At 45.9% G+C, this 22,420-nt stretch overlaps 1 protein-coding gene across 1 annotated transcript in view; it reads right to left on the bottom strand.

The window, feature by feature from the left end:
- LOC144495147 (15-hydroxyprostaglandin dehydrogenase [NAD(+)]-like) overlaps positions 1 to 9,022 on the bottom strand; it is an 88,982-nt gene extending 79,960 nt beyond the window's left edge. The window contains exon 1 of the mRNA XM_078215110.1: positions 8,859 to 9,022. Coding sequence (XP_078071236.1) covers positions 8,859 to 8,951 — 93 coding nt within the window. The 5' untranslated portion in view covers positions 8,952 to 9,022. The remainder of the gene's footprint in view (positions 1 to 8,858) is intronic.
- Positions 9,023 to 22,420: the final 13,398 nt, after the last annotated feature.

Genomic DNA, 22,420 nt, shown 5'->3' with positions numbered 1-22,420 from the left:
CTGAACATCGACCCGATAACCAAGGTAAGCTACCTCATCTGCTTGGAAGGTGCACTTTTCTCTTTTTAACGCACTCCTGCCTTCCGGAAGCTTTTCAAAACTTCGCCCAAATTTGCGAAATGTCCCTCCTCAGTGGACACTGTTATTGAGATGCCATCCAAATAAACAACAGCTCTGGGCAAAGCTTTCAGCAAACTCTCTGTAGTTTGCTGCGAGATGGCGCAAATCGACAAAACCCCACACGGTAGATAAAGTAAAGTTTATTTCATAAAGTTTATTTATTAGTGTCACAAGTAGTCTTACATTCACACTACAATGAAGTTACTGTGAAAATCCCCTAGTCGTCACACTCCGGCACCTGTTTGGGTACACCGAGGGAGAATTTAGCATGGCCAATGCACCTAACCAGTACGTCTTTCGGACTGTGGGAGGAAACCGGAGCACCCGGAGGAAACCCATGCGGACACGGGGAGAACGTGCAAACTCCACACAGACAGTGACCCAAGCCAGGAATGGCACACCACCACCCCCCCCCCAATTTTTTATCAAATTTATTTACAAGAAATCTCAATTTACCCCATGTATTTACATCATCACTAGTAACTCCTCCCTCTGTGACTGGATCCTGAATTTCCTAACCCACAGACCGCGCGATCTGTAAGGATAGACAACAACACCTCCTCCACGATCATCCTCAACACCAGTGCCCCACAAGGCTGTGCTCTCAGCTCCCTACTATACTCCTTATACACCTAAGACTGTGTGGCCAAATTCCCCTCCAATTCAATTTTCAAGTTTGCTGATGATACCACTGCAGTGGGTCGGATCTCAAACAATGACGAGGCAGCACAGGACGGGCACTCAGATCCTGTGCGGACCAGCTGGCGGGGATATTCGCAGACATCTTCAACCTCTCGTTATAACAATCTGAGATCCCTATCTGCTTCAAGAAGACGACCATCATCCCAGTACCAAAGGAAAGCCAAGCAGCGTGTCTCAATGACTATCGCTCTGACATCCATCGTTATGAAGTGCTTCGAAAGGTTAGTCATGGCACGAATCAAGTCCGGCCTCCCGGATTGCCTGGATCCATTACAGTTCGCCTACCGCTGCAACAGGTCCACAGCAGACGCCATCTCCCTGGCCCTGCACTCAACCCTGGAACACCTAGATAACAAAGACACCTATGTCAGACTCCTATTTATTGACTACAACTCAGCCTTCAACACTATTATTCCTATGAAACTCATCTCCAAACTCTGTTCCCTGGGCCTCGGCTCCTCCCTCTGACTGGATCCTGAACTTCCTAACCTAAAGACTACAATCAGTAAGGATAGGCAACAACATCTCCTCCACGATCATCTTCACCAGCAGTGCTCCACAAGGCTGTGTTCTCAGCCCCTACTATACTCCTTATACACCTATGACTGTGTGGCCAAATTGCCCTCAACTCGATTTTCAAGTTTGCTGATGACACCACCATAGTGGGTCGGATCTCAAGCAATGACGAGACAGAGTACAGGAATGAGATAGAGAATCTGGTAAACTGGAGCGGTGACAATAATCTCTCCCTCAATGTCAACAAAACAAAGAAAATTGTCATCGACTTCAGGAAGTGTAAAGGAGAACATGCCCCTGTCTACATCAATGGGAATGAAGTAGAAAGGGTCGAGAGCTTCAAGTTTTTAGGTGTCCAGATCACCAACAACCTGTCCTGGTCCTCTAATCTGACACTATAGTTTAGAAAGCCCACCAACACCTCTACTCTCTCAGAACACGAAAGAAATTTGGCATGTCAGCTACAACTCTTGCCAACTTTTACAGATGCACCATAGAAAGCATTCTTTCTGGTTGTATCACAGCTTGGTATGGCTCCTGCTCTGCCCAAGGCCGCATGAATTACAAAGGGTCATGAATGTAGCCCAATCCATCACTCAAACCAGCCTCCCATCCATTGACTCTGTCTACATTTTCCGCTGCCTCGACAAAGCTGCCAGCATAATTAAGGACCCCACGCACCCCGGACATTCTCTCTTCCACCTTCTTCCGTCGGGAAAAAGATACAAAAGTCTGAGGTCACGTATCAACCGACTCAAGAACAGCTTCCTCCCTGCTGCCATCAGCCATTTGAATGGACTTACCTTGCATTAAGCTGATCTTTCTCTACACGCCAGCTATGACTGTAACACTACATTCTGCACTCTCTCGTTTCCTTCTCTATGAACAGTATGCTTTGTCTGTATAGCTCACAAGAAACAATACTATTCACTGCATGCTAATACATGTGACAATAATAAATCAAATCAAATATGTGTACCCGAACAGGCGCTGGAGTGTGGTGACTAGGGGATTTTCACAGTAACTTCATTGCTGTGTTAATGTAAGCCTACTTGTGACCTAATAAATAAACTTAATCCGAGATTCCAGAATGAAAATTCCAGGATATTTCACCTCACCCAAGAAACGTAACTCCTGGTGTGTGCTATTTCGACCTTGTCAATCCTCTTGGGATTCTCCATGCGTTTTGATGTTTTGGTTTAGCACAGCTTTTAGAACCATAGAACCATAGAAAATTACAGCTCAGAAACAGGCCCTTTGGCCCTTCTTGTCTGTGCCGAACCATTTAATGCCTAGTCCCACTGACCTGCACTTGGACCATATCCCTCCACACCCCTCTCATCCATCAACCCGTCCAAGTTTTTCTTAAATGTTAAAAGTGACCCCGCATTTACCACTTTATCCGGCAGCTCATTCCACACTCCCACCACTCTCTGCGTGAAGAAGCCCCCCCTAATATTCCCTTTAAACTTTTCTCCTTTCACCCTTAACCCATGCCCTCTGGTTTTTTTCTCCCCTAGCCTCAGCGGAAAAAGCCTGCTTGCATTCACTCTATCTATACCCATCAAAATCTCATACACCTCTATCAAATCTCCCCTCAATCTTCTACGCTCCAGGGAATAAAGTCCCAACCTATTCAATCTCTCTCTGTAACTCAGCTTCTCAAGTCCCGGCAACATCCTTGTGAACCTTCTCTGCACTCTTTCAACCTTATTTACATCCTTCCTGTAACTAGGTGACCACAACTGTACACAATACTCCAAATTCGGCCTCACCAATGCCCTATATAACCTTACCATAACACTCCAACTTTTATACTTGATACTCCGATTTATAAAGGCCAATGTACCAAAGGCACTCTTTACGACCCTATCCACCTGTGATGTCACTTTTAGGGAACTCTGTACCTGTACCTTTTCAAAATGTCCTAATTAGTTACATTGAAAACATTGGGCAGAAATTGCCAGATGTCTGAGGATAAGCTCGTTGTTCCACAGTGCTGACATTGTCTATTAGTTGGCGAGGGTATTGCTTCCTTTAGTGTGGAATGTCACAGTTTCTATGATGTTTCACGAACTGGATCGTAAGGTTTACTTTGTACTGTGGTTTGCTTTCTCCCCTTTAAACAGATCTGAGCTGAAAATAGATTGCCTGACCGATTTTTCCATCAGTTTCCCAGGATTTTAATTTTCCTCTGCTGTCTCTGTGAGGTTTTGAGTTGGGCCATTCATGGTCATCAAGTTGTAAGATGTTTGGCACAGTTTGTTAGATCTTATTAAGTTATTCGTAGTCTTAGGTGGTTCAACAGTAACTATTTATTAACCATTAGAAACTACTTCCATAGGTACAGTAAAGATCCAAGCTCGGGGAATTATCATAGAATCCCTACAGTGCGGAAGGAGGCCATTCGGACCATCGAGTCTGCAACGACAACAATCTCACCTCGGCCCTATCCCCGTAACCTCACACATTTACCCCACTGATCCCTCTAACCTACGCATCCTGGGACACTAATGGGTAATTTAGCATGGCCAATGCATCTAACCCACACATTTTTTGACTGTGGGAGGAAACTGGAGCACTCGGAGGAAATCCACGCAGACACAGGGAGAATGTGCAAACTCCACACAAACAGTCACCCAATGCCAGAATTGAACCCAGGTCTCTGGCAGTGTGAGGCAGCAGTGCTAACCACTGTGCCAGTGTGCCGCCTTGTCCACATGGCTCTGTCCACGTTACACTGAATCTTAGGTGCAGATCATATTTTCTCTTACATGATCGGCCAGGAATCACTCCGATATCGGTAAAGGCAAAGCTGGATGGGAAAGGCAGGGTTGAAGTTGCCAATGGCAATGGCGGCTGCCCCCGTCATATAGCACAGCACTGTCCAGTTGAATTATATACATATATGCAGGTTTAACTTTATTTATTAGTGTCACAAGTGGGCTTACATTAACACTGCAATGAAGTTACTGTGAAAATCCCTGAGTCACCACACTCCAGCGCCTGTTCGGGTACACAGAGGGAGAATTTAGCATGGCCAATCCACCTAACCAGCACGTCTTTCGGACTGTGAGAGGAAACCGGAGCACCCGGAGGAAACCCACGTAGACACGGGGTGAACGTGCAAACTCTGCATAGACAGTGACCCAAGCCGGGAATCGAACCCATGTCCCTGGTGCTGTGAGGCAGCAGTGCTAACCACTGAGCCAGTGTGCCGCCCTCTGTTTGATTGTTTAATGCATCTGTATAAAATTCTTCAGTCTGCCTTTTGTGGGGGGCATTAATTATTTATCTCAGTGGCTTAGTGTCGCTGTAAATAACAAGAAAAGGAATTTGGTACAAAGGTTCATGCAATAATCCGCAAAGATACAAATCTCCAATCACTTCAATCTATGGACACTAATCAACTTCTCCCATTGACAGAGATGGTGTTCATTTTATTTATTTCTTTATTAATTAGTGTCATAAATAGGCTTACATTAACACTGCAATGAAGTTACTGTGAAAATCCCCTAGTCGCCACACTCCGGCGTCTGTTCGGATACACGGAGGGAGAATTTAGCATGGCCAATGCATCTAACCAGCGCATCTTTCGGATTGTGGGAGGACACCGGGGCACCTGGAGGAAACCCATGCAGACAAGAGGAGGATGTGCAAACTCCACACAGACAGTGACCCAAGGCTGGGAATCGAACCCGGGTTCCTGGCGCTGTGAGGCAGCAGTGATAACCACTGTGCCACCGTGCTGCCCCCCATTTGAAGACTCAGGAGCAATATATTAGCGTTAATTCTCTTGTAATTTTCTGCAATTGTACTTTCCATTTTTAGATAAGTGCGACTGACAGGATATGTGGTCAGAGACTAAAAGTCATCCACCACAGTAAGGAGGTTTATAGACAGTTAACTAATGAGTATCGTACAACCAGAACAACATCACAAGAGTAGATGCTGTTTACTCCTTTATATCTAGATGGATATCAGAAGATGGATTGAGACCATTTAAGCTCCTCTATATGTGAACTCAAAACACAAATCGATCAAAACAGATCTGCACCTTCATCTCATCCACTAACTTTGCTCCCTATTCCTTTGTAACTTTACAGAGTCACAGAACATGGTTCACCAAGAAGAGGGGCCATGTTTTTGAGGAAGAGAAGGTGTTACAGGCTAATAGGCTGGAGGAAGTAGATGTTCGGAGGGAGGATGTACTGGCAGTTTTGAATAAACTGAAGGTCGATAAGTCCCCTGGGCCTGATGAAATGTATCCTAGGATTCTTTGGGAGGCAAGGGATGAGATTGCAGAGCCTTTGGCTTTGATCTTTGGGTCCTCGCTGTCCACGGGGATGGTGCCAGAGGACTGGAGAATGGCGAATGTTGTTCCTCTGTTTAAGAAAGGGAATAGAAATGACCCTGGTCATTATAGACCGGTTAGTCTTACTTCGGTGGTTGGTAAATTGACGGAAAAGGTCCTTAGAGATGGGATTTACGACCATTTAGAAAGATGCGGATTAATCCGGGATAGTCAGCACGGATTCGTGAAGGGCAAGTCGTGCCTCACAAATTTGATAGAATTGTTTGAGGAGGTAACTAAGTGAGTTGATGAAGGTAGGGCAGTTGATGTCATATACATGGATTTTAGTAAGGCGTTTGATAAGGTCGGCTTATGATGAAAGTGAGGAGGTGTGGGATAGATGGAAAGTTGGCCGATTGGATAGGTAACTGGCTGTCTGATCGAAGACAGAGGGTGGTGGTCGATGGAAAATTTTCGGATTGGAGGCAGGTTGCTAGCAGAGTGCCGCAGGGATCAGTGCTTGGTCCTCTGCTCTTTGTGATTTTTATTAATGACTTAGAGGAGGGGGCTGAAGGGTGGATCAGTAAATTTGCTGATGACACCAAGATTGGTGGAGTAGTGGATGAGGTGGAGGGCTGTTGTAGGCTGCAAAGAGACATAGATAGGATGCAGAGCTGGGCTGAAAAATGGCAAATGGAGTTTAACCCTGATAAATGTGAGGTGATTCATTTTGGTTGGACTAATTTAAATGTGGATTACAGGGTCAAAGGTAGGGTTCTGAAGACTGTGGAGGAACAGAGAGATCTTGGGGTTCATATCCACAGATCTCTAAAGGTTGCCACTCAAGTGGATAGAGCTGTGAAGAAGGCCTATAGTGTGTTAGCTTTTATTAACAGGGGATTGGAGTTTAAGAGCCGTGGGGTTATGCTGCAACTGTACAGGACCTTGGTGAGACCACATTTGGAATATTGTGTGCAGTTCTGGTCACCTCACTATAAGAAGGATGTGGAAGCGCTGGAAAGAGTGCAGAGGAGATTTACCAGGATGCTGCCTGGTTTGGAGGGTAGGTCTTATGAGGAAAGGTTGAGGGAGCTAGGGCTGTTCTCTCTGGAGCGGAGGAGGCTGAGGGGAGACTTAATAGAGGTTTATAAAATGATGAAGGGGATAGATAGAGTGAACGTTCAAAGACTATTTCCTCGGGTGGATGGAGCTATTACAAGGGGGCATAACTATAGGGTTCGTGGTGGGAGATACAGGAAGGATATCAGAGGTAGGTTCTTTACGCAGAGAGTGGTTGGGGTGTGGAATGGACTGCCTGCAGTGATAGTGGAGTCAGACACTTTAGGAACATTTAAGCGGTTATTGGATAGGCACATGGAGCACACCAGGATGATAGGGAGTGGGATAGCTTGACCTTGGTTTCAGATAAAGCTCGGCACAACATCGTGGGCCGAAGGGCCTGTTCTGTGCTGTACTGTTCTATGTTCTACAGTACAAGAGGCCATTCGGTCTGTTGTGTCTGTACCAGATCTCCAAATAAGCAATGGACCTCGGGGCATTACCCGCCTTCACCCTGTAGCATTGCACATAGTTGCTTTTCAGATAATAAGAACAAAGAAAAGTACAGCACAGGAACAGGCCCTTCGGCCCTCCAAGCCTGCGCCGATCATCATACCCTAACTAAACGAGAAAAAACCTTCTGCTCTGACTCAGTCCGTATCCCTCTATTCCCTCCCTATTCCTGTGCACATTACGATATCTCTCCCCTGGCATCAGCCCTCTCCCTGCCCTTCTCCACCCTTCCCCACTTTGTTCCCCAGCTTGCTCCTAACCCTCCTCTAGCCGTACGCTTCTCCATCACCCCCATCCCCTCTCTTCTACACCAATAATCTTCCCTCCCCACCCCTCTTCATGGTCCTCTCCCCCTGCCTCAGCTCCACCCCCTCCCCTCACTCTCCCCCGCCGTCCCCCCCCCCACCCGACCCTCCAGCCCCTTTGTGCCTGTGAAACTGTTTTCTGACAGTATTAACACCTGAAAGTTAAACTAATGGGGCAGAGGATTGCAATATTTCCTTCACTGACTTCTGTCTTGCTGTCGGGTTTAGACACATCTGGGAACATGTAGTGAATTTATGTCAGAATTAATCACTGCTGTTGTGATTAAGATAGTGTGTTACTCTGCCCAGGCTAAATTTAGGTAGACAAATCTGTTTAGCATTCATAGTTAAAAACTTTCTCTCCCAAACATCCGTTTTGGCACAACCACTGATGCTTAGAGATCATGCGACATTCCATCTCTTCCCTTCCCCCATTGAGAAGACAACCGGCTATCTTGATGATCCCCTGATGGGGAACATGACTCGATGGTTTGGGTGCGGAACGTCCTCTGTAGCTGCTGACAAGTTTCAATGTGGGACTGGGAAACTTGAGTTAAGTTTATTTGTTAGTGTCACAAGTAGGCTTACATTGACACTGCAATGAAGTTACTGTGAAAATCCTCTCGTCGTCACACTCTGGAGCCTGTTCGGGTACACTGAGGGAGAATTTACCACGGCCAATGCACCTTACCAGCACGTCGTTTGGACTGTGGGAGGAAACTGGAGCACCCGGAGGAAACCCATGCAGACACGGGTAGAACGTGCAAACTCCGCACAGACAGTGACCCAAAGCGGGTATTGAACCCGCCTCCCTGGCGCTGTGAGGCAGCAGTGCTAGCCGACATGCCTCTGTGGAAGAGTGTGGTCTGGACCAGGAGAAGTAGAAATATCCACGAACAGGATGGGACCAGGAACAGGTGGGTGAACTTCCCACGAGGGTATTGTCCAACACTATCATTCACGAATAAGACACATGCCACGCACTGTAAATTGAACCCCACCGTGTTTCTGGACACAAACATTCTTCTACCCACTCAACCCTGTTGTTGTGTAAAAAGGTAACAATCTCTCTGATGCAATCTCTGCTCAGGCCGAAATTACAGAATCCATAATATTTGTACAGCACGGAGGGAGTTACTCCCTATTCCAGCTGAGTGCTAAGCTGCAGATGGAAAAGCACATAATATTTACTTAACCGTTGCAAACAAATACTTATCAGATTTTTCTGCCTTTCCCTGAGGAAAGCAACAGCAATCACTACCCCCCCCCCCACTACCCAACAGCGCACACTCCCCCCGCCTCCCCGCCTCTCCTCTCCACCAGTTCTGCATTAGATACCGCTGTGTTACCTTTGCTTCTTTCTTCAACAAGGCTTCAGCAAATGCCTTGCCCAGGCCTTGCGACGCGCCCGTTATCAAAGCCACGCAGTTCTTCAGGATCATTTCGCTGTCTGGAAGTTCCCTCGCTGCTCGGGCCCCCACCGCTGCGTGTGCTGTCCTCTCCCACCTGTTCTCACACTGACAGGGCAGGCGACTTACTGCTCTTTAACACTCTGCAAGCTCTGGCCGCCAGCCAGGAAACGCCTGTAAGCAGCAACAATTTCAAGATGTAGCACTCACATTCTGAACTCCTTTCACGCTGCCTGGTGATTCTTATCCAGCCTATTCAGCCGTACCAAATTGACATGTTTCCACGGGAAAGAAGTTTGAATTCAGTGGTTGTTCTGCGTCTGCGCAATGAAGAGGCTTCAAGTCCTCAATGTGGGCACTTCCTGTGTGGGTAGAGAGCTTTACTTCATAAACGTTTTAAAGTTTATTTATTGGTCACAAATAAGGCTTACATTAACACTGCAGTGAAATTACTGTGAAATTCCCCTAGTCGCCACACTCCGGCGCCTGTTCAGATCACTGCACCTAACCAGCACGTCTTTCAGAATGTGGGAGGAAACCGGAGCACCCAGAGGAAACCCACACAGACACGGGGAGAACGTGCAAACATTACATTTACCACTTTAATACCGCTGTGAATAAGAGGTGAGTTTCTCAAATGAAAGTTTATTTATCAGTGTCACAAGTAGGCTTACATTAACACTGCAATGAAGTTACTGTGAAAATCCCCTAGTCGCCACACTCTGGCGCCTGTTCGGGTACACCGAGGGAAAATCTAACACGGCCAATGCACCTAACCAGCACCTCTTTCAGACTGTGGGAGGAAACCGGAGCACCCAGAGGAAACCCATGCAGACACGGGAAGAACGTGCAAACTCCACACAGACAGTGACCCAAGGCTGGGAATTGAACCTGGGCTCCTGGCGCTTTGAGACAGCAGTGCTAATCACTGTGCCGCTGTGCCGCCGTGCCGCTCCCACGTTATATTTAGAATCACTGGCCGGAATCTTATCGCTGTTCACACCAGTGGGATTTTCCCATCCCGCCCCAGTGAATGGAGAATTGGCTGGCCGCCAAATTCTCCGGCGATCGGTAAGGTTGGATCCATTGTTTTGCCAATGAAAATTATTGCGCCCTCGACGTTCAGAGGGATCAGAGGGAATCAAGGCCGGAGATCTGATGCTGTCCCATCTCTTTGTACCTGAACAGGCGCTGGAGTGTGGCGACCAGGGGATTTTCACAGTAACTTCAATGCAGTGTTAATGTGAGCCTACTTGTGACATGAATAGACTTAAAACTATTGTTTCCTGCTTGCTGGATAGGCATTGAGGTGGATGTGTGTATACTGGCACAGGCAAACAAAAGCCACTTATCGTCCGTGCCTAACACAGACATTTTGATTTTGTAAATAATCTTTTTGACATCCCCTGCGCCAAATTGGATCGCCCTGACTCAAGTCAGAACTTTTCAGGAAATTGAGGCCTGCGAGAAGGGGCCTATTTCACAGTTCTTCAGGGGACCGCTGCTGTCTGTCACCAAAGTGGTAAATTTGTAACTAACAATTGCTGGAATGTGCAGCCAGGAGGTGCAGGAGTGTATCTTCCAGCTCAGCATTAACAGTGGAGCTCTGTGGCTGCGCTCGTCTGAAAGCCGGAAATTCCCGTCTGACTGTCAATGAGCCTTCACATTGTCCGCAACCCGCCCGCTACAATTGCAGTGACGGGTGGGGTGGGAGAATTCCGGCCTAAAACTCTGGCCTGCTGAACCTGCCAACCCCATCCCTGACTGCTGTCTTGCCCCATTCCCATTTCCCAGACCCACCCCACCTCCCCGTCCGCCCCCAAACCCCAGTCCAAGGCGCATCTCTTTCCCCCTTCTCCTTTGAGTCCTAACTCTCGACGTTCTGGTTGCCCTCCCGTTCTCAGTCACCCTCTTGAGATGCAGTGCCCAATACTGGTTGTGCCTTAGTCCCGTTCATTCAGGTGTGCAGGGGATGAACTTTTAGTCTGTTGCAACTTTCAGTTAAAGTGAGATAGTCAGCAGTTGGGGTGGTAGTTTTTATTTGACCAGCACTTACAGATGTAATGTATTCCCCTGTTTAAGTCATAAATATTAAAATAGTTTTTTTAAAATTTCTATAATAAGCTATCTCTATATTAATACTTGAAATTGACTAGATGACTGTCCTTTAATTACATCCCTTAGTGAGGTTGTTCCACTCCAAGATGCAGAGTGCAACTTGTCTCACAAGCTTAATTTTAAACTTGCTGTGTAATTATTACATGCAATAATGGGTCTTGCTCCCTATTAGGCGGCATGGAGGCACAGAGGTTGGCACTGCTGCCTCACAATGCCAGGGACCCGGGTTCAATTCCAGCCTCGCTGATTGTGCTGAGTTTGCACGTTCTTCCCATGTCTGCGTGGCTTTGGTTTCCTACCACAGTCCAAAGATCATAGAATCCCTAGTGTGAAAGGAGGCCATTTGGCCCATTGAGTCTGCAACTACCACAATCCCACCAGGCCCTATCTCCGTAACCCCACGTATTTACCCTGCTAAATCCCCCTGACACTAAGAGGCAATTTAACATAGCCAAGCCACCTAAGGTGTTAGATTTATTGGCCATGCTAAATTGCCCCTTAATGTTAGGGGGTTAGTTAGTAGGGTAAATAAGTAGGGTTATAGGGATAGGGCCGAGATGGGATTGTTGTCGGTGCAGGCTTGATGGGCCGAATAGCTTCCTTCTATACTGTAGGAATTCTATCATTCTATAATTCTTCTCTGATTTAAATGAGTAAGTTGTGAAAACCTGCTTGGCATTTCCTTGGTGGCTCGTCAACAAGTAGTTGGTTTCACCAGATTAGTCAAATCTTTCCTGCAAAGGTGAGCCTCAAAAGCATTGATGGTGCAATGTAATATGACAGACGTCATTCAGGGAAGGTTCATGTTCATTAGCCAGTGAACCTGCCCTTAAGATAGCCAACTCAAGAACAAAGAATAAAGAACAAAGAACAATACAGCACAGGAACAGGCCCTTCGGCCCTCCAAGCCCACGCCGCACCCTGGTCCAAACTAGACCATTCTTTTGTATCCCTCCATTCCCACTCCGTTCATATGGCTGTCTAGATAAGTCTTAAACGTTCCCAGTGTGTCCGCCTCCACCACCTTGCCTGGCAGCGCATTCCAGGCCCCCACCACCCTCTGTGTAAAATATGTCCGTCTGATATCTGTGTTAAACCTCCCCCCCTTCACCTTGAACCTATGACCCCTCGTGAACGTCACCACCGACCTGGGGAAAAGCTTCCCACCGTTCACCCCATCTATGCCTTTCATAATTTTATACACCTCTATTAAGTCTCCCCTCTTTCTCCGTCTTTCCAGGGAGAACAACCCCAGTTTACCCAATCTCTCCTCATAACTAAGCCCCTCCATACCAGGTAACATCCTGGTAAACCTTCTCTGAACTCTCTCCAAAGCCTCCACGTCCTTCTGGTAGTGTGGCGACCAGAACTGGACGCAGTATTCCAGATGCGGCCGAACCAACGTTCTATACATCTGCAACATCAGACCCCAACTTTTATACTCTATGCCCCGTCCTATAAAGGCAAGCATGCCATATGCCTTCTTCACCACCTTCTCCACCTGTGACGTCACTTTCAAGGATCTGTGGACTTGCACACCCAGGTCCCTCTGCGTATCTACACCCTTTATGGTTCTGCCATTTATCGTATAGCTCCTCCCTACATTATTTCTACCAAAATGCATCACTTCGCATTTATCAGGATTGAACTTCATCTGCCATTTCTTTGCCCAAATTTCCAGCCTATCTATATCCTTCTGTAGCTTCTGACAATGCTCCTCACTATCTGCAAGTCCTGCCAATTTTGTGTCGTCCGCAAACTTACTGATCACCCCAGTTACACCTTCTTCCAGATCATTTATATAAATCACAAACAGCAGAGGTCCCAATACAGAGCCCTGCGGAACACCACTAGTCACAGGCCTCCAGCCGGAAAAAGACCCTTCCACTACCACCCTCTGTCTTCTGTGACCAAAGTAAGAAATTTAACAACACCAGGTTAAAGTCCAACAGGTTTATTTGGTAGCAAAAGCCACACAAAATGCTACCAAATAAACCTGTTGGACTTTAACCTGGTGTTGTTAAACTTCTTACTGTGTTTACCCCAGTCCAACGCCGGCATCTCCACATCATGACTTCTGTGACCAAGCCAGTTCTCCACCCATCTAGCCACCTCCCCCTTTATCCCATGAGATCCAACCTTTTTCACCAGCCTACCATGAACTCCTCACAAGAAAGTTAAATGCTACACCCTAACGGAGCAGTCCTGCTGTCGGACCGAGGGGCGATAAAGAAGTAAATGGTTGCTTTAAGATGTGCAATGTCCCTGCGATTCTTGCTTTTCGGAATTGCCCTGACCAGAGTTCCTCTTTGTTGAAGCCCGAATGAGACATCAGCGCCATCTAGGGTGGCAGAGCAGCATCAGACTGAGGGGAACGTGTTGCGACCTGCCAAAGCGACAACAAGCTTCCGTTCTTTGGTTGGGTGAAGATGACATTATTCTGACATTGGAGTGGTTAGGGCTGCATTTTGCAATGACTAATTCCTGGAAGGCTTAGCTTTGCAAAAGAAGAAATGCCACCATTAGCTGCTGGATTACAAAGCTGTCATGAAAAATTTCTTTCATGCTTTGAAAGGATTTGTTATGCAATTTGTTTTTAGATATGAAGACAGCTGACAACACTGAGTTATATGTGTATCTGAAATGACAATTTTAATGTTGGCAAAGAGGGGAGAGGGCATTTCATTCATGCTTTAGTATCAAAGGGGCGGCACGGTGGCATAGTGGTTAGCATTGTTGCCACACAGCATCAGGAATCCGAGTTCGATTCCTGGCTTGGGTCACTGTCTGTGTGGAGTTTGCACGTTCTCCCCGTGTCTGCATGGGTTTCCTCCGGGTGCTCCGGTTTCCTCCCACACTCCAAAGTGTGTGGCTAGGTTGATTGGCCATGCTAAATTGCTCCTTAGTGTCAGGGGGGCTAGCTAGGGTAAATGCATGGGGTTATGGGGATAGGGCCAGGGTGGATTGTGGTCAGTGCAGACTCAATGGGCCGAATGGCCTCCTTCTGCACTGTAGGGATTCTATGAAAGGATTTTAGGATTAATGTAGGCTATTTAGCCCCTCAAATCCATTCTATTACATCTCAGCTGATCAGTTCCAATCAAACTTGTTAACCTTACTCAATGACAATTTATCGATCTCTATCTTTGTATCTCCAGATGCTCCTCAATGTTCATCCCCTTTGAGGTGAGAGAGAGCTCGATTTCTACAATCCTTTGTGGGGAAAATGTTTCCTGATCCTGCTCCTGAATAGCCTGAATTTAGTTTTAAAATTAGGTCCACTCATCCTTGACTCACCCACCAGAGAAAGGCGTTTCTCCATATACGATCATATATTATATTTTAAACAATCCAAACAGGTCAGCCCTGTATTTTTCATACCCAGGGGAATGCAAGTTAAGTTCAGGTAATGATGTCCTCACAATGTAACTCCCGAAAACCTGGTATTAACCAATGCTACTGCACCCTCTCCATTGCCAAAACATCCTACTTGAGGTGTGTTGTATAAAAGTGAACATGTTTGAGGGGGGATCAGACCGAGACCCCATACAACTGTGTGTTTATTCACGCCCTCATTTCTCTGTCTTAATGTACAGAGTGGCATAATGGATTTTAAACAATTGCAATTGTTCTACCAATGTTCTAACAATGAGGGGGCACAGTAGCACGCTGCCTCAAAGCGCCAGGGACCCGGGTTCGACTCCCAGCTTAGCTCACTGTCTGTGTGGAGTTTGCATGTTCTCCCCGTGTCTGCATGAATTTCCTCTGGGTGCTCCAGTTTCCTCCCACAGTCCAAAGATGTGCGAGTTAGGTGGATTGGCTATGCTAAGTTGCCCCTTAGTCTCAGGGGGACTAGTTTAGGGTAAATGCATGGTGTCATGGGGATAGGGGCTGGGTGGGTTTGTGGTCGGTGCAGACTCAATGGATCGAATGGCCTCCTTCTGCACTGTAGGATGCTATGGTTCTATGAATGGTCTTTACATTTTTGTTTGTCATATCATTTGTGTAGTAGGACAACCCAGGGAGTGTGGGCTGCGGCAGGAGAGGAAAGAATGGAAAAGGTGAAACAGACAGCCTGACTGTAGTATCCACACTCACTGAAGGCAGACACACGACAAATTACAAATAACGACAACCCAGACGGCACTAAACAGTCACATCCCAGGTGAAATCTTTCCGAGGTTACAGCAATGATAAGAGGATCGATACCATTTATCGAGACTCCACAATGTCTAGAGGAGCCACTGTGCCTCTGGAAAACCAATCAAGTATCAGGGAGATGGGGACAATTAACACACCATCAAAATCGGCTTGATAACTACAGTGCTTTGATATTGCAAATAGGTCGACAGGATATGTTCAGAAAATGATTAAAGGTAAAGCACACAGGACAATGAATCATCATAATGTGATCAAAACAGACCTTTAACAAATTTAAAGTAACAATATGATGACCTAATCGAAATGTAGCACTTTGTAACACGAATATGTAATAATTGGTAGAGTAGCTCGGGAACAGGTTGGAATGACAGCCCCGAGCACTGCTCTCCCTCGAGCATGTTGAATAAAGCCATTTTTGTTGAAGTTCTATATGGTCTCGGAAGACTCAGTTCATTCATTCCCTCCAACAATTTGAAGTACAATTATCAATGTAATATTACAATACAGTTCTCTTAATTCTGACAGGTTAAATACGTACACCCTTTGCAGTCTAGGTGCATCACACAGTTCTGCAGATGCACATTTGCTTCTTAAATATGTTTGAATGACCTGTGTAAGTCTTTTCAAGATGTGTCAAAGAACTCGTGCTTCAAAATGTCAAAGCAAATGCTTCAAAATCCATCACAAATGAAGCATAACTTGGCTCCTTACTTTCCAGCCCCTCCTTTGATGAAAACGCCAACATTCACACGAGCATACGAACAAGGAGCAGCAGCATTTGGCCCCCCGAGCCTGCTCCACTGTTTAATCAAATCATAGCTGATCTGACAGTAACCTCAAATCTGTGTTCCATTTACCCCCGATAACCCCTCACCCCCATGCTTACCAAGAATCTATCCACTTCTGCCTTAAAAATATTAAAAGACTCTGCTTCCACCGCCTTTTCAGGAAGAGAGTCCCAAAGACTCACGATCCTCAGAGAGAAAATAGTTCTCCTCATCTCCGTTTTAAATGAGCAATCTGTTATTTTTAACAGTGACCCCAAGTTCTAGATTCTCCCACAAGGGGAAAGATCCTCATGACATCCACCCTGTCAAACCCCCTCCGGATCTTATATGTTTTGATCAAATCACCTCTTACGCTTCCAAACTCCAATGGATACTAACCTTTCCTTATAAGACAATCCACCCATCCCAGGTATTAGTCTGGTAAACCTTCTCTGAACTGTTTTGAATGGGACCTTCCTTAAATAAAGTGACAAACTGTGTGCACAATACTCCAGATGTGGTCTCACTAGCACTCCATATATCTGAAACATAAGCTCCCCATTTTTGAATTCAATTCACTTCACAATAAATGATAACATTCTATTAACTTTCTTAATTGCTTGCAGTATTTGCAGCCTTTTGTAATTCACACACGAAGACACCCAGATCCCTCTGCATCTCAGAACTCTGCAATCTCACAATATCCTTGTCTTTTATTCTTCCTGCCAAAATGAACAATTTCACATTTTCCCACATTATACTCCCTTGCAAGATCTTTGCCCACTCACTTAACTGACCTATGTCTTTTTGTAGTCTCCTTATGTCTACTTCGCAATTTACTTTCCCGCTTATTTTCCTATCATAGAAGTCATAGAATCCCTACAGTGCAGAAGGAGGACATTCAGCCCATCGAGCCTGCACCAACAACAATCCCACCAAGGCCTTATTCCCGTAACCCCACGTATTTACCCTGTTAATCCCCCTGACATTGAGGACCAATTTATCATGGCCAATCCACCTAACCCACATATCTTTGGAGTGTGGGAAGAAACCCACGCAGATGCAGGAAGAATGTGTAAACTCCCGACATAGTAAGAAGTTTAACAATACCAGGTTAAAGTCCAACAGGTTTATTTGGTAGCAAAAGCCACACAAGCTTTCGGAGCCTTAAGCCCCTTCTTCAGGTGAGTGGGAATTCTGTTCACAAACAGGGCATATAAAGACACAAACTCAATTTACATGAATAATGGTTGGAATGCGAATACTTACAACTAATCAAGTCTTTAAGATACAAACAATGTGAGTGGAGAGAGCATCAAGATAGGCTAAAGAGATGTGTATTGTCTCCAGACAAGACAGCCAGTGAAACTCTGCAGGTCCAGGCAAGCTGTGGGGATTACAAATAGTGTGACATGAACCCAACATCTCGGTTGAGGCCGTCCTCATGTGTGCGGAACTTGGCTATCAGTCTCTGCTCAGCGACTCTGCGCCGTCGTGTGTCGTGAAGGCTGCCTTGGAGAACGCTTACCTGAATATCAGAGACCGAATGCCCGTGACCGCTGAAGTGCTCCCCAACAGGAAGAGAACAGTCTTGCCTGGTGATTGCCGGCATCTCCACATCATAAACTCCCGACAGACAGTGACCCGAGGCTGGAATTGAACCCCGGGTCCCTGGTGCTAACCACTGTGCCACCGTGCCGCCTATCTTCATTCATATTGATTGAATTGAGGAACTTGGGTTGGTCATATAATTATGGCTATTGTGGTTCCCTCTTCATCAATAACACTACAAACATTGAACACCAGATGGGGATTAAGCTATACTAAATTCTATTAACAAATGTGCTGAGGAGCAAGCTCAGTAAATGCAGCAAGCTTAAATATTACAGCAATGAAATAGCAATGCCTCGAACAAAACGTCAAGAGAGTTTCCTTTCCCAGTGTCCGGGATTGGATCCAGTGGGGACTGACTTGGCTCAGTTTTTATGTGTTTAAATCTAGGTTAGTGGGTCCATAGATTCAAACATCAGGACAGGAATTGAGCTTGGACCTTAGGTGAGGCGTTACCCTAAGGGTGGGATTTTCCGGCCCTTCCCGCCAGTGGAATCCTCCGGTCCCGCTGAAGCCATGTTCTCCAGCAGCAGGATGGGCAAGCCACACAAAACGTCATAAGCATTGGCGGGACTGGAAGATCCCACTGGTGGCCAATAGCAAGCTGCCTCTGCCGCCAGAAAGCATGCCGTGGTGGGCGAGAAAATCTTGTCCTAAGACACTGTCTGTCCATTCATGTGGATGTGAAAAGATTCTTCAAACAGAAATAGGACAATGTTCCAGGTTAACATTGCGGTAGGAAGGTTAAGGAAAGGCAATATAAACACGATAGTACCATTTTAAAGAGGCTGGAAGATCAGGGAGTCCTGGGGCATGCAAACCCAAATACTGGCTGGTCAGGTGTATTGGCCGTACTAAATTCTCCCTCAGTGTACCCGAATAGGTGCCGGAGTGTGGCGACTAGGGGACTTTTACAGTAATTTCATTGCAGTGATAATGTAAGCCGACTTGTGACACTAATAAATAATAAATAAATAATATTTCACTAAATAAATCTATTTAATTTGTGTTCTAATACGAGCATATGAACAATGGGAAGGCATATTAGTACTGTCACCATTAGACCATAAGACATGGAGCAGAATTAGGCCACTCGGTCCATCGAGTCTGCTCCACCCTTCAATCATGGCTGATATTTTTCTCATCCCCATTCTCCTGCCTTTTCCCCATAACCCCTGTCCCCCTTATTAATCAAGAACCAATCAATCTCTGTCTTAAAGACACTCAATGACCTGGCCTCCGCAGCCTTCTGCGGCAAAGAGTTCCACAGATTCACCACTCTCTGGCTGAAGAAATTTCTCCTCATCTCTGTTTTAAAGGATCGTCCCTGTTGCCTGAGGTTATGCCCTCTGGTTCTAGTTTTTCCTACGAGCAGAAACACCCTCTCCACGTCCACTCTATCCAGGCCTTGAAGTATCCTTTAAGTTTCAATGGATGAGCAATCGAGAGACCCAGGTTAATGCCCGAGGCACCTGAGTTCAAATTCCACCATGGCAGATAATGAAATTTGAATTTTGTAAAAATCTGGAATTAAAAGTCTAATGGTGACCATGAAACCATTGTCAATTGTAGTAAAAAGCCATTGGGGCGACACAGTGGCACAGTGGTTAGCACTGCTGCCTCACTGAACAAAGAACAAAGAACAGTACAGCGCAGGAAACAGGCCCTTCGGCCCTCCAAGCCTGTGCCGCTCCTTGGTCCAACTAGACCAATCGTTTGTATCCCTCCATTCCCAGGCATCAGGAACCCGGGATCAATTCTGGCCTTTGGTCACTGTCTGTGTGGAGTTTGCACATTCTCCCCGTGTCTGCACGGGTTTCCTCTGGGTGCTCCAGTTTCCTCCCACTGTCCAAAGATGTGCAGGTTATTTTGATTGGCCATGCTAAATTGACTCGAAATTGGTGTCAGGGGGATTAACAGGGTAAATATGGTGGAGTTACGGGGATAGGGCCTGGATAGGATTGTGGTCGGTGGAGACTCAATGGGCTGAATTGTAGGGTTTCTATGATTCTATGATTCTATGGTTCACTAATGTCCTGTCGGGAAGAAATCCTACCATCCTTACCTGGTCGGGCCTACATGTGACTCCAAAGCCACAGCAATGTGATTGACTCTAAAATGCCCTCTGAAATGGCCCAGCAAATCACACAGTTCAAGGGCAATTAGGGATGGACAACAAATGCTGGCCCACATCCCATGAACGAACAAAAAAATGAAAGGAACACAGGAGTACGCCATTCAGACTTTCAAGACAACTCCACCATGACTGATCTAATAGTAATCTCAAATCTGCACTCCACCTATCTCCGATACACTATGATCCCCTTGCTTATAAAGAATCTACCTACTGCTGCCTTAAAAATATACAAAGACTTTGCTTCCGCCACCTTCTCAGGAAGAGAGTTCCAAAGACGCAGAGCCCTCTGAGTGAAAATAATTCACCTCATCTCCATTTTAAATGGACCCCTTATTTTTAAAGTGACCCCTAGTTCTAGATTCTCCCACAATAGGAAACCTCCTCTCCACTGCCACCCTGTCAAGGCCCCTCAGGATTTTATATGTTTTAATCAAGTTGCCTTTTACTCCTCTAAACTCCAGCAGGAATTGAACTTGTGCCATAGACATTGCTCTGCATTATGAACCAGCTGTCCAGCCAACTAAGCTAACTGACTCTCCCAACATATCCCGTGATCCTTGGCAACCCATCATGCGTTGGAAGGGAAGGAGTTAAAATTGAGGTCATTGCTTCTGGAGGTTAGAATTCGCCTTCCCAATTCCCTCAAGTGGAGCCCATGCCCCCTGATTCTACTGGACAATGCGGGATAGTTAATCTTTATTGCCAACTCTCTTTCATGCCTTTGGTAAACATTACCTCCAAGTAACAAGACATAGAAAGAAATGAGTGGTACAATGCTTGACCTCACACAGTGCATAAACTGCTCATTCTGTGCAGAATGCCAGCATTCTATCTGAGCGCCACTCCTCCAGCATTCAGAGAATCAATTATTGCAACGCAGCCACGCTGATGGAGAATTTATCCCGCTGATGTTATCATACCTCCGATAGCAGTATGGTAGAAAACAGCAAAAAAAATACATCAACTCCACGTCCAAGACTTGGACTGATTTTTCTCTCTTTCATACTGAACTAAGATAGTTATTTCCGAGCGAACTTATGTCCACTTTGATTTGATTTGATTTACTTTTGTCACATGTATTAGTATACAGTGAAAAGCATTGTTTCTTGAGCGCTATACAGATTCTTTATCTGAAGGCGGTGACTATCTGCTGGAGCAGATTTCCAGAACCACTTAGCTGCTCTCAGGTATTGAACCCAAGGAGCTATTATTCATGCATGGTATAAGTGTTGGCACGGAAGAGGGAGAATTGTACTGCACGGAAGAGTCACAGCCAAAGGCTGACCTTGTGTTTGCAAGGCACCAGTACAGACCACTGGGTTAATTGAATAAGAATACAAAGTAGGAGGGAACCTGAACACAAAGAATACCATAAATTAGCTGGCAAGGCTAAGTTTGACATAGTGAGTGTTCTGGAATCCAAAATTGATGAATGTTGGGGATTGGCAAATAAATGTCACCATTACTCCAGGTGATCAGTTTTCATGTGTTATGAAGGGATTATCTTACAATCTGTAGCACAATGCATCTGTTGTGACATTATGTACCTTTAAGGATGCATACATTAAACCGCTGTCAATGCTTTGTCACCCGAGGCAGTATGTGTTGGATTAGTCCCATGACTTGCAGTCAGTCTACAAGCAGCAGGAGTGAAAGAGAGTGAAAAATGAGCTTTTTCCCAGGGTGGAAGAGTCAATTACTAGGGGGCACAGGTTTAAAGTGCAAGGGGCAAGGTTTAAAGGAGATGTACGAGGCAGGTTTTTTACGCAGAGGGTGGTGGGTGCCTGGAACTCGCTGCTGGGGAAGGTAATGGAAGCAGATACGACAGTGAGTTTTCAGGGGGGTCTGGACAAATACATGAATAGGTTGGGAATGGAGGGATATGGTCCCCGGAAGGGTAGGGGGTTTTAGTTCAATCGGGCAGTATGGTTGGTGCAGGCTTGGAGGGCCGAAGGGCCTGTTCCTGTGCTGTAATTTTCTTTGTTCTTTGTTCTTTGAAATTCAGATGTACTAAATCTCCAAGTTTACCGCATTTATTACTATATTTTACTTATTCTTACTTTTATTTTTCCACCTCCTTCCCAAGCCCCCACAACCACCCCCCCACCCCAGGGCCAACTGCCACACTCTGCAGGTAGTCCCCTAACAATCTGTACCTTTGTTCTGCCATTCACTCATTCTGATCTCTTAACGGACGCTCTTAGTATCTTTCTCAACCTTTATCATTCCCAGAATGGTCACATGAGAAAGGAGGTCATTTGGTGATTTGGCTTGTTCCATTTTCTTGTGCTTTCCTTGTAGTCCTGCAATTAATTTATTTCCCTTGAGGCACCTTCCAAACCCACAACCACTTCCATGTAGAAGGACAAGGGGAGCAAATACATGGGAACACCACCTCCAAGCCTCACACCATCCTGACTTGGAAATATATCGCCGTTCCTTCACCGTCACTGGGCCAAAATCCTGGAACTCCTCCCTAATATACCTAAATCACATGAACTGCAGCGGTTCAAGAAGGCAGCAAACAACCGCCTCCTCACGGACAATTATGGGGGTGGGCAAGAAAAATGCTGGCCTTGTCAGCTATGCCAATATCTCATGAAAGAATAGAAAGGGGGCTTTAATCAAATTCCCATTGGAAAGCCAAGATTGAATCCACCACCCTGTCAGGCAGTATATTCTAAATCACAATCACTGACTGTGTAAAT

The sequence above is a fragment of the Mustelus asterias genome, chromosome 6 (assembly GCF_964213995.1).
Source record: "Mustelus asterias chromosome 6, sMusAst1.hap1.1, whole genome shotgun sequence".
Classification (NCBI taxonomy): Eukaryota; Metazoa; Chordata; class Chondrichthyes; order Carcharhiniformes; family Triakidae; genus Mustelus; species Mustelus asterias.
This window is presented reverse-complemented; position numbering and strand designations above follow the sequence as displayed.